This window comes from Pristis pectinata, chromosome 13, assembly GCF_009764475.1.
Source record: "Pristis pectinata isolate sPriPec2 chromosome 13, sPriPec2.1.pri, whole genome shotgun sequence".
Lineage (NCBI taxonomy): Eukaryota > Metazoa > Chordata > Chondrichthyes > Rhinopristiformes > Pristidae > Pristis > Pristis pectinata.
This window is the reverse complement of record NC_067417.1, coordinates 22,964,310-22,979,657: the sequence shown is the minus strand read 5'-3', so window position 1 is coordinate 22,979,657 and position 15,348 is coordinate 22,964,310. Positions and strand designations below refer to the sequence as shown.

The following is a 15,348-nucleotide window of genomic DNA, read 5'->3' as shown; positions in this document are numbered from 1 at the left end:
AGAACTGTTGTTACAAAGCCATGTTTAAAGGGACAGTGATTCAATTCTTCATAATATAATGTTAAAGGCTTTCATTTGTCAGAAATAAAGTTCCAAAGTATTATTTTTCAGAATAAACAGACTCATCAGCAAAATAAAATCTGGGTAACTAATCACAAAATTCAAATACCACATTCATGATATTAATTCTGCAGTAACACAAGAAACAGGAAAACAGAGGGGACTCTGGGAAACCAACACAAAATGATTCTGATAAACTTGATCTTCCAATTACATGACGGATTATCTCAATTGAGAAAACCTCAAATTACAATTAAATTGTTTAAATGTTAACCATCCTCCTTCTGATTAGAAGGTTGTGAATTCAATTCTACATAAACCCACTGCAACATATAATCCAGAAAACACATCAAAATAGTGTGGAAGGGGTGTTACATTATTGCAAAAGCTACTGTTCAAATGCAGCATTAAACAAAGGCCACCAACTGTCTGTAGATTGGCACAGAACATTCCTACAGATTCATTCCCTTAACAAAACAGATTAAATGGACATCACCTTCTCATTGCCATTTGTAGGATCTTAGTGCATTTGCAAAAATGTGGCCTCAAAACTCCACAGGTGCTAAAACACTTTTAAACTTACAAAACAAATAAAATGTCCTATTTGTATGCAAATTATTTCCTTCTAACATCTGGTAGTACTTTTGTAAAGAAAAAGGTACCGGAACATTAATGTCTCAACTTTGCAATTGTACATTGTTAAAGTCTGACTTTCTTTTTTAAATCTGTACAGCAACTACTCTTGCATTAAAATATTCCAATGGAACCTTCCTAAAGCCACTATTATCCCCAATATTTTTTTAATCTGATTACAATGCTTAAAGCCTATTTGGAGATTGTTGTAGTATTCCATTTATGTTTGGAATTTATTTTCAGTGAAGGCTCTTTAGGTTGAATGTTAGCCAACTACATTACTGGCACAAATTCCGAGAGCAGTTATCCATTGTCCAGCACTTACTCACGCAAATTTACAGGCAAATCCAAAAATCCTAATCTTGCTGGCCAAACTCCACTGGTAATTTCCCAGCTGTACTCTAGTACTGGACTCTGTATGGAATATGACAATAAATCAAGGGATGGTGAGATTTCCCAGGATTTACAGTAGGGAATGTGCTCTTGAATCCTTCACTAAGTTGAACCCATAATAGGGCTGCAGGTCCATTCACTTGAATGGCAATTGTATGGCTCTGAGGAAGATAATTTAAAAGTTAAGTATTGTTAGGTACTCATTTATTTTAAAATGCAATTGTTTATTTTTAATAGTTTTTAAAAAGATTCTGAATGCTCAGCATATTTAGTCATTGAGAAACTACTTGCACCATAAGCCAGTGCATGCTTTGCTGTCTGTTGAAGATTTTCAGTAAGATTTCATGGTCAAGGCTTGCTCTTGTTCACCCATGACCTTTTTACATCATCCACGGCCCATGGATCACAGAGGGAAAGGGAGAATGAGTTATGTGCCAAAGGCTTGGAGTTACCTGAGATGGGCAATTTAAATCAATACAAGGTAAAATTCCAGTTGATTGTTTGCTTTTTATTTCTAATCAACCAAATAAGTTAAACATTAGAAGTAGAAATTAGAACTCACATGGATTAGACTTTACACCAAGTCTCCACTCCTTTCCCAACGGGATATAAAAGATCCATTGGCACAATTCCAAAGAGAAAGTGGATCTGTTCTGGGGAATATTAACCCCTTAATCAACATTTCTAAAACAAACTGATTGTTAAAGCTTGCGGTGCACAATATGACTCCCACATTCCTTCAACACAGCAGTAGCTATCCGAATGGCCTAATTCTGCTCCTATGTCTTATGGTCTAAGTAGTTCATTTGCTGAAAGGTAATTTAGGACCTACTGAAAAAGGACACAAAAGGCATTACATAAGTCCAAAACTTGCTTTATTTCTGATCTAATATACCTATTGCAGTAAAATTAATTTTGAAATCATAAAAGTCAAAACTTGTAAACTAGTGTGCTCCTATCTCCTATAAACACTCACCACTGTGTCCTAGAAATGAGCAAGACCAGGGGATTGAGTACAATATATTGAGAACAATATATTGAGAAATGGCTGTTAGCAAATTAATACCAGCAATATCTTGAGTTTCATATAGCTCTAAATCCTTCTTTGCAACTAATTTCTTCTCACCTCCAATCACTTCCACAAACTCTGATCCAGCCATAGCTAAGAAAGGAACTTGAGCTTCAGATGCAACAGCTTTTGCCAGAAGTGTTTTGCCACACCCTGGTGGTCCGAGCAATAAAGCTCCCTTTGGAACTTTGGCACCAAGTTGTAAGTAACGTTCTGGACTCTGAGAAAACAAATATACAGCTTTACTTTCCTTCCTTTCCCAGTGTTATAACAGCAGAATTTGCTCCTGCTTCCACCCCAAAAAAGTGCTATTCTTTTAGTAAAATGTGGTGAGAAAGCAATACCTGTTGATACAGTTTTAAAAAAATCACATTTGACCCAACAGCAACATCTACAGGAACTTTATATTTAAGGAATCCCGTTTCATTTGTTCAATATTTGGTTTTCTTTTGATCTTCGTAATCAGGCATGTCTACAAGAACTACAAACAAGATGCTGGAGGAACTCAGTGGGTCAGGCAGCATCTATGGACGGAAATAGACATTCGACGTTTTGGGCTGAGACCCTTCATCTGGACCACCTGACCCACTGAGTTTCCCCAGCATCTTGTTTGGTGCTCCAGATTCCAGCATTTGCAGTCTCTTGCGTCTCCAGGTCTACAAGAACAGTTGTCCTAAGCCAAAAGAAGAGCAGAGACAGAAATTGCTGGAGAAACCCAAGTAGGTGGAACAGCATCTATGGAGGCAAAGGGATAGTTGACATTTCAGGTTGAGACCCTGCATCAGGACCTTGTGAATGTTGTTTTCCAAAAAGAGGAGGCTGGAAAGCATTCTGAAGGAAGCCATCTGCATTTTAAATAGGATATATTCATATCACGAGTTGAATCATTAAAAAGGACAGTTCAGTTAAAAAAAAACTCCACAGAAACTGACAAGTTGATTCACATTAAACTGATTAAGTTAAAGTACATCTTTGTCAAGATCAAATGCCATAAGAGTTATTGTTAATATCACACAAACAAGCGTATTTTCCTTGGGAATGAACATTGTTCATGAGGAGACTTCAGTAAAAAAAAAATGAACTTCATATAAAGAAATATTTGTAAATCTTTTCTCAACATGGCAAAGGCAAAATGTTCAAGATATTTAAAATTAACCTGGTATCAAAAATAAGTTTGAATATTCAAAGTAACTTTTTCATATATTGATAATATATGTAAGAATTTTCTTCTCAGTATTGTTTTTGCCACAGATTATCTTTGGGGAAAAAAAGATACACTTGCCCACAACCAAAAATTCCACTGCAATGAGGAATTTTACTCGAGGCAATAGTTTGATCATACTGATGTTGCTTTTAAAGTCCAGCATCACTTCACTTGCGTCCCACATAACCTTTCTTTCCTAGTTAAGATACTTAATAAAAAAAAATTAATGGACTATATATACTTTGACCCAGTTATAGCCAGAGCAGTTATTTAAAAGCTTGTAGCACATGCCCAATTGATCTTAACCAGCTTTCATTTTTGAAAAGTTGTACTTAAGGTACAATACAGCAGTTTAACCTGTGCTTTTCACTGACAGCATCATTCCATAAGACTTTGACTCATTATGCAATGATCTCCATGAAGCAATCTAATTTTTATCTTCACTTCCACATATTCTTTAAGAGCAGAATCAGCAGAGCAATATATGAAACAGACAATGAGATAGGTCTCTATATCTTCCATCAGTTGGTCAAAGACAAGGCACAACTGGGCAATGCATCCCCAAAACAGCAATAAGTAGTATCTTAACACATGGCTTTTTCTAGAAATCCCACCTAGCAATTCATTTTCACTTTTGGAGGTTGCTTAAGTGGTCAAAGATTAATGATGAGGTCAACACAGCCCAGTCTCTTGTGCTATTCATAGAAAATTTTTCGTTTGTATCATCTTCTCACTCACCTAATTCTTCAATTTGACATAATTCGCTGACTTTGGAGTTAGAGGCCAAAAAACTACTCTCAATCTGCAAATTCCACTTTTCAAGGAATAGCTCAAAATGACAAGTTCCTCCATGTGAGGCTCTGCATTTATTGTTTATCCTTTCTCAATTTTCCATCCAGAATAAGCTGTTTTTTAACTGATTCTATGCATTTGGCCAAAGATATAGCATCATGAAATATTGTTACATACTTCTATGATATTTCAAAATATAACTCCCAACTCCCTTGAGTGTCTCATCTATTAATGTCGCTGGCAATGGGCAATTATATCAACGGGAATTTCGGGTGCAATTAAAACTTTAGCTACACCTTGAAAGGCTTGTTATTTCGGATGCAAGCCAAGAAGAGTTGCATTTACAAAATAGTACTTATGTTTAAAAAAAAACTCCATTCCAAACCAAAATCCCGTTACCTTCAGGTAATCGACAAACTCGTTAACTTCCAGTTTAGCCTCATGCATTCCTGCCACGTCCTTAAATGCAACTCCTTTTCCAGACTTTGCATCCACAATAGTGAAACGAGCCATTTTCAGCTGATTCTAGGCATGTGGCATAAAATATAACATGAATCGGGGTAAAAAAAAACTGTATAGTTCTACACTGTAAAAGCTTTATTAGCACTGGACAACTTTTCTCTTCCTCACTATCACTTCTGGTTCTCTACAACTGATTTTGCAGATCTATTATTGTAAAATGTAGCTTTTTTTTTGAAATACAAGAGCATATCCATACGTATGGTGAAAATGAGATATTTTAGCATAATAATGCACCATCTGCTCCCACAAATAAGATAGAATTTTGATAATATTAATAAGAGTTACATCAATTTTACATCTTGAACATTTCAATAAGCAACAATTTAAATCCCAGAATTATAAAATGGAGCAACAAATGAAACTACCATCAAAATTGCTGGGGTGAGGGTTGGGGTGGAGGGGAGAAGCTGGAAATCTTGAAGTTAAAAAGAAATGAACAAGTTGTATCTGGCTTGTCCAACAGCAAATGTGTACTGTGGATAAAGACACAGAATAATAAGGAAAGTAATTTTCAAAGTACATTTAAAAGAATGCTCACAGTTAGATGAAGACCAAAACCAAAGGGATTTAAATCCTTGAAGCAAACTGCAGAATTTATGTTTGTATAGCAACCAGATGAGTCTCAAGTGGGCATCAAGAAACACTGTACTGGATTTCCCTCCCTTATTTTCAAGAGTAAAATTCCAACATGCTTTCCTCCAAGGATTGGGGCAGATTGACCAAAACATCCAAACCAACTTCAGAACACAAATGACATTTAAAAAAAACGCATGGCTGCAATCATTACTGCATCTTAATTAAGAAAAACATTTAAATTCCACATTAAAGACAAATAGCATCACAGAACTAAAACACAAACTTTGGATGGATTTCCTAGAGTAATGTATGTTAAGTTAACATACACATGATTAAAAGAAACCAAGGTTAACTTTATAGTATTCAGCATACTTACAAATGCACTAAATCCACCTTCTCTTCCAGCCATTCCTGCAAGCCGAAATATGTACCACAGAATCGCCACTCCCACTGCAGCCATCCCCAGGGCATATAGTGCACTTGGGGAAAAAAAAAGTGTAATTATGAGTTCATTAATTACATTTTGACTAAAATCAGGCCTGAAGCAATTTCCATTACAAGCATGACATCTCAATTCTATTGAAGTTCTTTAGAAATATAGAAAAGTAGCAGAAGGCAGCCAACTGATCCTTGGTGCCTTCTTTGTCATTTAGTCACGGCTGATCATATCATATTTGTGCTCTCTCCTTTTATGCCCTGATATCCTTTGTGTTGAGAAATCTACTCATCTCCTCCTTAAATATATTTAGCAACTTGGCCTTCCCTGTTTTCTGTAGTCGATTTTCGCAGGTTCACCATCCTCTGTGATGCTCTAAATATCTTCCCACACTCTCTTAATCAATTGCTATGATTATTTCTGCTGAATCTTCCAGCCTGCTACTTTTTCTGGCAATTTGATGCCACTTTTTTGGATTCATTTGTATCCTTAACTTTCTGTCAATAAAACAAGTAAGTTTACTCTTAAAACATATCAAACTGTTCTGTATTACAATTCTAAAATCTGGCTCAATGTTTCCACCGGAAGTAACAGGTATCCTTTTATCCCCACTTTGATTCACTAAATCTCTCTGCCTTCCTCATTAAAATCCATGACTTGACATGCACAATACACAAGGGATCAATGCATAAACTGCTAGCAATTTCAAGGGCATGATTGTTAAAGTTCGTCTAGTGAGAAATACCCAAAAACCATTTTCTCTCTTTCACCAACAAATGTCAAACCCAGATACATACAAATTCCCATTTAACCATACTGAATCTGATTCCCATAGCAAAAGACTGCATTTGTAAAACTGATGGAAAAGCCTGATGAAACCAAAGTAAAATTTAGCTCAATGTATAATGTGTAGAACTTCAAGCTCAGAATCCTATTTTCAAAGAAGCAAAATCTAAAATCATGAATCACTTGAAAATTATTTTTCTTTACTTCTGAAATACACATATTCTTTCTCTAGCACAGGCACATCATGAACTTATGACTGATTGTGCCAATGTTTCTGTAAATTTCTACTTACACCCTGGGAATTGTAACCTTTTATCTCCCCACCCCCAGAGCCAAATAACCCTCAATAATAAAAGATAAACTCACTTTCCAAAGAAACCCGTGCGCTTATATGATACTGGGATCCTGTCCTTTCCATCAATCCCAAGCTCATTTTCAACAGCTCGCAACTTCTCTTCAAACTTATCGATGTTTGCTACTTGCATGCGATACATCAAAGCTAACCTCTATAAATAAAAGTGAAAAGGTTAAATAAAACATTGGGTAAAAGCACTTATTCAGTCACTCAACATCAACCCTCAACTAGAAAATCTGGAAATGTAGCCAACTAATACTTAATTTAGCATCAAAAAGTGGATAAGAGATGCCTGTGGACACAATTAATTTCCTGGTCATTATTATGAATAATTCTAAACTGAAGTACTACACAGATAATTCCAGTAAGCAATTTAGTTTCTCCAAATACTTTGAATGACCTTCAAAACAAAAATGGAGTGGAAGGAACCATTTTAATGTTGGTCTCGCCTTGTCTCACTGCCAAGAAATATCGATGGTGAACCACCTTCTTCAACTGCTGCAGTCCTTCTGATGGCAGTATTCCTCACCGTGTTGTTGAGAAGCTCCGGGATTTAAACTTGAAGTCAGAGTAATGGTCTTTTATCAGGTCAGGGTTTGTTTGAGATTTGAGAGGTACTGCTATCCTTGAAATTGCCTGATAGTAATGGTCATGGGTTGCGAAAGAACTGTTGGGGCAGGGTAGGTGAACAACTACAGTGTATTTGTAAATGGTTTATGCAACTGCTGTGATGCATGTGAAGAAGTGAGTGAATACTATAGGCAATTTTCCACTGAAGTGGTGTACTTTGTTCTAGGTAGCATCAAGCTTTTTGAGTGTTACTACATCTGTGCCCATCCAGGCAGTTGGGAACCCCTCAACGCATTCTTGACTTGTACTTTGTAAATAATGGAAAGGCTTTACAGCATTGGGTGGGGAAGGGGCAGAGTCACTTATCAAAAGATACTCGGTCAAAATTCCATATCGTCCACAGTATTCTGAAACTCTGATAAACTACTATTTAATTGTTCGGAAATTCCAACAGTTTGGCATCTGGCTCACTGGGTTCGTACCCTTTACACCTGGTTCACAAAAAAAAATTACTGTGTAACATTTAAAAAAAAACATAGAAGATCTTGGGTTATTAATAGGAATAACATCCAGCAATCCAGCACATCTGCCAATCAACACCACCAATGTCCCAAGGGTGCCAGATTATTAGAGTTTTAATCCAAGTAGGTAGTTCAGTTGAGTTTTTAAGCAACATTCATATGCAGAATTACTGGAAATTACATAATGCAATGCCAGTGCTGAAGATTAGACACTTATTTTGAGGCACTATTTAAATAATAGAAACATCAAAGCGGATTTCAAATTTATTCATAAAGATCTTTCTCATGCCAGCCTCATAGTATCATTTTGTATTCTTGCACCTAACTAAATCCAACATAAAAGGCAGACTTATGACATATTGTGTAATACTTGTACGATAAACTCCCTGTGTACATGTCTCACATAAGCAGCAATGCAGTAACATTTTGCTCACTGATTTCACTAAAGTCCCTTACCAAGAAAATATAGTTTTTAAAACCTACTCTTACTAGTTGCCAACTTAAATATTTCTTGAAAGTTATTCCCAACCCTCCCAGCAACTACATGAGACATTGGAATATGAAATCAGGTCAAATATGTAATCAGCTCAAGTAAATGTGGTAAGGCAATAATTTAAACATACAACTTTTAAGCCATTTTGAAGAGTTATAGTACATAACAGAAACTCATGACAGTGCATTTCCAAAAAAAAAAAATGCTTAGCAGCTTACCGGTCTACCAAATACTACAGCTCCTGGGTGAAGGTAGATTTCTACAATATCACTCTCTGGAACAACCTGGACCCTGGCCACTTCTCCCTTTGCCAACATCTCCTGAACAAAATCATTCCATGAGATATTTCCTCCACTGCTGTTGATGGAATTCAACAAGCTCATAATAACTGCTATTATAAATAATGTCCTCAGTCGTTCTCTATACATTTGATCCTCCCTCTCTCGTCTCCTTTTCTCTTCTGTTTGGAACAAAAAAGGAAAATAATCATGCTATGGAACTAGAAACCAAACAGGAGGGAGGGAGGAGGGAAGGAAGGAGAAGATTACTTGTTCCCAGTTCATTAAGTTCCATATCAACAACAGAATTTGTGTATTATTGCAACAAACATTTTGACTAGTATAGAATGAAAACAAAGTTGTGCTATTTCAAAACATGAAAGATACACTGATTCATACTGAAGTAAAAACTATATTATTGAAATAATTTTTATCCTTAACAATTTTCATTATACCATACTAAAATTTACACATGGAGCTCACCTATCCTTGCTGAGCTACTCTGGCTTAAAGCCTTCTGTTGCTCTAAATTAGAAAAGGTGAAGGCAAGAATTTCATTTCCTCACACTTCCAGTCTCACATTCTGGACCTCTGCCACCTTGTCCAGATACACGTTCATTATCCCTCCCAGTCACACTATTTGACTCAGGTCTCACCTTTTGATAAATTGGTTTATTATTGTCACATGTACTGAGGTACAGTGAAAAACCTGTCTTGCATCCCATTCATACAGATCAATTCATTACAGTGACCAATTCATTGCACAATTTCCTCTCAATGGCTACAAAGATTTATCACCCAGGTCCTACTCATTGGAACCCTACATTTCTGAAATCCTCTATTACAACAGTGGCTACCCTTCAAATATATTTTGCTATCTAACTTGCTATGGAATGTCCCAAGATCATGAAAAGTGCTAAATAAATTCAAGACTTTTTCCCTCCAAACCCACCCATTTTTCCAAATTACAAAATACAATTACCTCACCATTCTTTCTATTACTTCTCCATTTCTGGTCCAAAAATAGTTTTCCTTGTACTTTTCTACACAGCATGTTAGATATTTCTTTTTGTTATCTTCAAAAAAAAAAGTCATTTGTGAAAATAAGCCAAATATTCAAATACCTTCATCCTCTTCAGAGCTTCTCCCTTTGGATTTCTCATTCTGTTTTTGATCTCGAGATGATTTTGATGTGTTGAAGTGGTACATGCCACCTATGAAACAGAATATTTTAATTTTATAACGATGAGAACCATCTCTCCAAGCACAATTAACACCTGAAAATCTTTCCCACCCACCTAAAAACTGGCAGATCTTTGTTGGGTCTTGTGTCAACTGCCTTAAAATCTGTATTCTATTAAATCCTTGGAATTGATGAGTCAGTGGGCAAGACAAGAAGCTCTGTGAAAATAAGCAAGAAAACACAAAACAAATGCATTTTCACATACATTAAGATTTTTCATATTATTTCTGATGGAAATTACATGTTTGTCAACAGGAAAGTTACAGAATCTATACTTCTACATGGCAGAATTATATTGCCATACCTGCACAGGTTGCTGAATTCCTCTTTAAAAACATACCTTTATGACGTATTAGAGTAGACCAAAATAACATGAATTTGTAATAATAAAATCCAGCACATTTGAAAAACTGGATTACAATTGGTCTGAGAGATCACAGCTGAAGGGAAACATCACTGCTACCTGAAGTACCGGCCTTACATTTAACATCTTCAGGAGAAGTAGGCAAATCATAGGCTAACTGTGCTGTGAGCATCCGATTCTTTTCATCAATGTATGATCAAAGCAATAAATTTGGACATATCAAAGTCCCACATTAACGTGGCAATGACCAGTGCACATAGTTAGAAGATAAGCATCAACCACAACCCTTACCTATACCATGTGTTACAACAAAACCAGAAAATGCTGGAAATACTCAGAAGATCAGACAGCATCTGCAGGAAGAGAAAAAGATTCAATGTTTCAGGTCTCCGATCTGAAATGTTAACTCTGTTTCTCTTCCCATGGATGTGGCCTGACCCGCTGAGTATTTCCAGCATTTTCTGCTTCTGTTTTAGATATTCAGCATTCACAGTTTTCTTTTCATTTCGCACCTCAAGGGTGAGTGCTTAGCCCACTGCTCTACTCTCTACACTCATGCCTGTGTGGCTAAGCACTGCTCAAACATGATCTGGAAATTTGCCAATAACACCACTGTTGTTGGTAGAATTTCTGATGGCGGTGAGGAGGCGTACAGGAGTGAGAAAGATCAGCTGATTGAGTGGTGTCGCAACAACAACCTCACACTCAACATCAGCAACACCAAGGAACTGATTGTGTACTTCAGGAAGGAGAAGTTGGGAAAACACACACCAGTCCTCATTGAGGGGTCAGCAGTGGAAAGGATGAGCAGCTTCAAGTTCCTGGGTGTCAACATCCAGGGATCTATCCTGGGCCCAACACATTGATGCAATCATGAAGAAGTCACCAAAGACTCTTACAAATTTCTACATGTGTACGGTGGAAAGCACTCTGACTGATTGCATGACAGCCTGGTTTGAAGGCGCCAATGCGCAGGATTGAAGGAGGCTGCAGAGGTTGTAGACTCAGCCAGCTTCATCACGGGCACAACTCTACCCACCAGAGGACGTCTTCAAGAGGCGGTGCCTCAAGAAGGCAGCATCCATCATTAAGGACCCTCACCATCCAGCACATGCCTTCTTTACTACCATCGGGGAAGTGGTACAGGAGCCCGAAGACCCAACCTCAATCATTCAGGAACAGCTTCTTCCCCTCCGCCATCAGATTTCTGAATGATCAATGAACACAATCTCATTATTCCTTTTTTTAAAAACTATTCTTGTAATTTATAGATGTCTTTGCACTGTATTGCTACCGCAAAACAACAAATTTCACATCATACGTCAGTGATAATAAATCTGATTCTGAACTGCTGAATATTTCCAGCATTTTCTGTTTTTCTTTAGATATCCAGCTTTTACAGTTTTTTGTTGATTTTCACTGTGTGCGTGTGCTTTGACACTCACTAAATAAAGTATTGGATGTCCGTTTAACTGTGCGTCTAAAAGGCCTTTAAAAAATTAAACACAGAACCAGAACTGATTGTATAAACATATTGTGGAATTAAATAAAATCAGACTGGCAGTTAAGAACAATGATACTATCATGCACAAGGAGCGAAGAAAGTTAAAAAAAACAAACTGCTGGAAGAATTCAGCGGGTCGAGCAGCAAAAGGATGGTCGACGTTTCGGGTCGAGACCCTTCAAACAAATTACTTTGCTTTAAGTTTCTGGTTCGGGTAAAGAAAATCGATACTGGTTGGGCCAAATTGCAATTCCTGAATTATCCAATTCTAATTTTAATATTTACATAATTTAAATTTATGTTGGGCTTAAACCGACCGTAAATTCAGCCTTATTATTTAACTCGTACAAAACTGGTCATCAATATTGATTTTGAAGTACTAAGCAGAACACAACAAAAAGAAATATTAAAAAGAGTCGCTATTTCAGATTTTCATCAATAAAATGGCGTTTTAAAAACACATCAACTTACCATGTTCTCCAAGAACAAAGATAAATAATGATCGCTCACCTTGAAAATGGGATCTCTGCTTTGGTGACAGCCGGATCTGCAGGGAACATAACGTAGCCTTTTAAATTCACAACCACGACAGACAAAATTCTGTCCCAAGGACTCTCCTTGAGAAAAAGCTTTCAAACAGAAAGACCGACACTGTAAAAACTGATTACTACAGGACCACAACACTGAGGGAAGATTCCTGACAGAGCCCAACTGCTGTTGCAGCATCAGCCACGCCGCCATCTTCGACCAACTTCACCTTCCACCCACGACTCCCTTACGCTTACGTAACAAACACTGCGCAAGCGCACCAACCCACTAGCAAGGGATCACTAAGTTCAAGTCCCATTAAAGGAGCAACACACACAAAATGCTGGGGGAATTCGGCAGGTCAGGCTGCATTTATGGAGGGAAATGAACAGTCGACGTTTTGGGTTATGTGTCCCCATTAAAGGAATGTCTGCTCTACAAGCTTCTCCGTAGCCCCTTAAAAATGTTAGTTTGCAATTTTTTAAGATTTGCTTTTCAACTGAAACTTTACATTGGTTCTTAATTTACGCTAACACTCAGTATAATTATGTTTATTACCAAAAATAATTCCAAAAGTATGGCAAGCTTTGGTGCACAAGTTGTTTTATTATTAAGAAGCCTCTTGAAGCACTGGAGAACAGAATACATGTCACCACCAAAGTTAAAAAGAGTAGGAGTAGGAACTTAAGTAACTAAAGTAAAAGTGATTATATAATACCATGTGTAGGTGTGATGAATAAATTTTAAGAAATTTGAAGAAATTTTTCTGCAAGATATAGTATTTGTGTTTTTAACATCATCTTTATGTGGGAAAAACTATCACCACAAACTTAGATGACACTGAGAGACTCCTGCAAGGTGCAAAAAATAAGTCAGCTCACTGGTGAAACCATGTCTTCTAGGTAATATTCTTTCTTTAACATAATTTTTGGGCTCCCCTTTATGCCATCAAGGAAAGTGGTATTCCTTCAAACCACAAATCATTCAGCAATGTTTATAAACAAGCTGCAATATGACAATTTATCAGCTGCAGTCATTAGAAGTCCATGTCAATTGTCATCTGTGAGAATAAAACAGCAACAAAAATGCATTTTGTGCATGGTTCTAATCTCCATGGTTGGCACTGCAAAATCCTGCAGAGATGGAAATTACTTTATAAATTGGCAATAAATGTCTTCAGGAGAGAAAATATCAGTGTGTCCAAAAATATTTGTGAAAGAACCAGAAGCCTGGGACAGCAGCAAGATATAAATCTTACTTTATGAAAAGGAGCAATAGCATTATTGAATTAAGGGGGCAACATTAGGTCTTCCCAGGAAGCTGGTTCAATAAAATATGTGGCAAATTTAAGGGAACTTCCTCTATTTATCCTCTGAATGCAGTCAAGGTGTTGGTTAAATATGCTTTTTGTGGTAAGGAGGCTGAACCCACCAAACATGTCTGCATGCCTTGTGGAGGAAGATAGTTGAAGCAGTGACAGCCACTCATTAAACCCTGATATGTTTGCAACACAGGTGGAAGTTTAATTTCCTTATCAAAACAGCCAAAGTGACGTTTCTCCCCAACAGTCTCAATTGTCTCCACTGCCTGTCTGATCTCCAGCCTCCCCCCAACCCTCCTGATTGTCAATCTATCCAGTCAGCCTCCACAGCTTTCCCAAAACCTCCTACTCTCAAGTCTCCTCCTGGCTTTCTTCTCCAGGCTGAACATTGGGAAAGGCCCTGGTGACCGACTGCTAGGTGGGGCAGGAATGACATTTATGTAGACTGGGAGTAAAGCAAGCCAAGTCAGCAATATGAGGATGAGCAGGGAGTATTAAAGGTATGAGAAAATACAACAACAATAGTAATAAAGAATCCTATGTTCTCCAATCTCTGGAATGCAGCCACAGCTTTGCTCCACACAAATGATCCTGGTCATCAACTGGTGTAAGTCTTCCAAGTTCACTATAGATTCTGGTTTTAAATCACAAGACATTGCTTATTTGGTGTTGGAACTGGCCTGGAGATTCCTGTCCCTGTCCCTGTCCCCAACCCTCCAACCTTGTTGTTGCCTCAAAGGAAAAATTGCCATCCTGTATCAGTCATATGAAATTGCCATGTTTCTGTTTAGACAGAGGAAACCCTGTACAACAACTGACAAATGGCAATCCTGCCTCAGCGACGTGTATGAAAGTGCAGGTCCAAGCTGAATATTGGTCTGCTGACACTGTTTAAATGGTAGCAAGTGTCAGAAAATCCTGAAATGAGGGCCAGCTCAGGCCCAAGATGCTCATGCTATCAACAGTGCAACCAAATAGTGCTACTTTGCCCCAGACTTCTGTTATCACCCAGTACAGTACAGTACTGTAGGTTCAAGAACAGAACACAGTAGTACAGGGTGTCATAGTGAAATGAACAGAAGAGGTGGTCGTTAACATGCCAGTGATCAAATTAAAACAATAAAAAAGTGAAAAAAAAGGTAGAATAAGTAACTTGGACTGTAATTTATAAAAGCCAAAAAAACCATGAAATTAACGACCAAGATGTACGACTTTGTTGAGAATGAAAGTGGCAGGTTGCTTCTGTGAGTGGCAGTTCATCCCTGTGCTTCAAGGAATCAGCAACCATTGCCTCACTCCTATGCTGAGAAATATTGCTAGAAAGTTTGAGGTTGTTTTGTGGGTCTAAAGTTAGTACTATTGTGTTTCTGTATTATTTTTGACATTATTATTTCATTTTAATCACCAAATTCATGGTGGAATTATTTTTAAATTTAACTGAGCTGAGAATAACTGGATTTTTCTGGGACTTTCTTTAGCCCTGTTGCAACAATTTAAGTAAGATTAAATCCTTAAATTATTTCCATTTCATTCAGCAGTAAAATAAATAATTAGTTAAATGAAGACAAATTTTGTAATTTTTGCAAAATGATGGCAGTGGAGGCAGATACTGTCAAAATTAAAAAGTATCTGGATGAGCACTTGAATCACCAAGACCTAGAAGGCTATGGACCAAGTAAATGGGATTAGTATAGATGGGT

At 37.3% G+C, this 15,348-nt stretch overlaps 1 protein-coding gene across 3 annotated transcripts in view; it reads right to left on the bottom strand.

Annotated features, from left to right (window-relative positions):
* spg7 (SPG7 matrix AAA peptidase subunit, paraplegin) overlaps positions 1-12,606 on the bottom strand; it is a 34,591-nt gene extending 21,985 nt beyond the window's left edge. Inside the window, exons 1-9 of one of the 3 annotated variants that reach the window (XM_052028548.1) lie at positions 12,310-12,357; positions 10,587-10,648; positions 9,987-10,089; positions 9,813-9,902; positions 8,629-8,870; positions 6,838-6,977; positions 5,626-5,728; positions 4,551-4,676; positions 2,213-2,375 (exon numbers count right to left, since the gene is read on the bottom strand). In XM_052028548.1, the coding sequence (XP_051884508.1) occupies positions 2,213-2,375; positions 4,551-4,676; positions 5,626-5,728; positions 6,838-6,977; positions 8,629-8,870; positions 9,813-9,897 (859 nt within the window). In that variant the 5' untranslated portion in view covers positions 9,898-9,902; positions 9,987-10,089; positions 10,587-10,648; positions 12,310-12,357. Of the gene's footprint in view, positions 1-2,212; positions 2,376-4,550; positions 4,677-5,625; positions 5,729-6,837; positions 6,978-8,628; positions 8,871-9,812; positions 9,903-9,986; positions 10,090-10,586; positions 10,649-12,309 lie in introns of all 3 variants that reach the window. The other 2 variants (XM_052028546.1, XM_052028547.1) reach the window with 2 other exon arrangements.
* Positions 12,607-15,348: the final 2,742 nt, after the last annotated feature.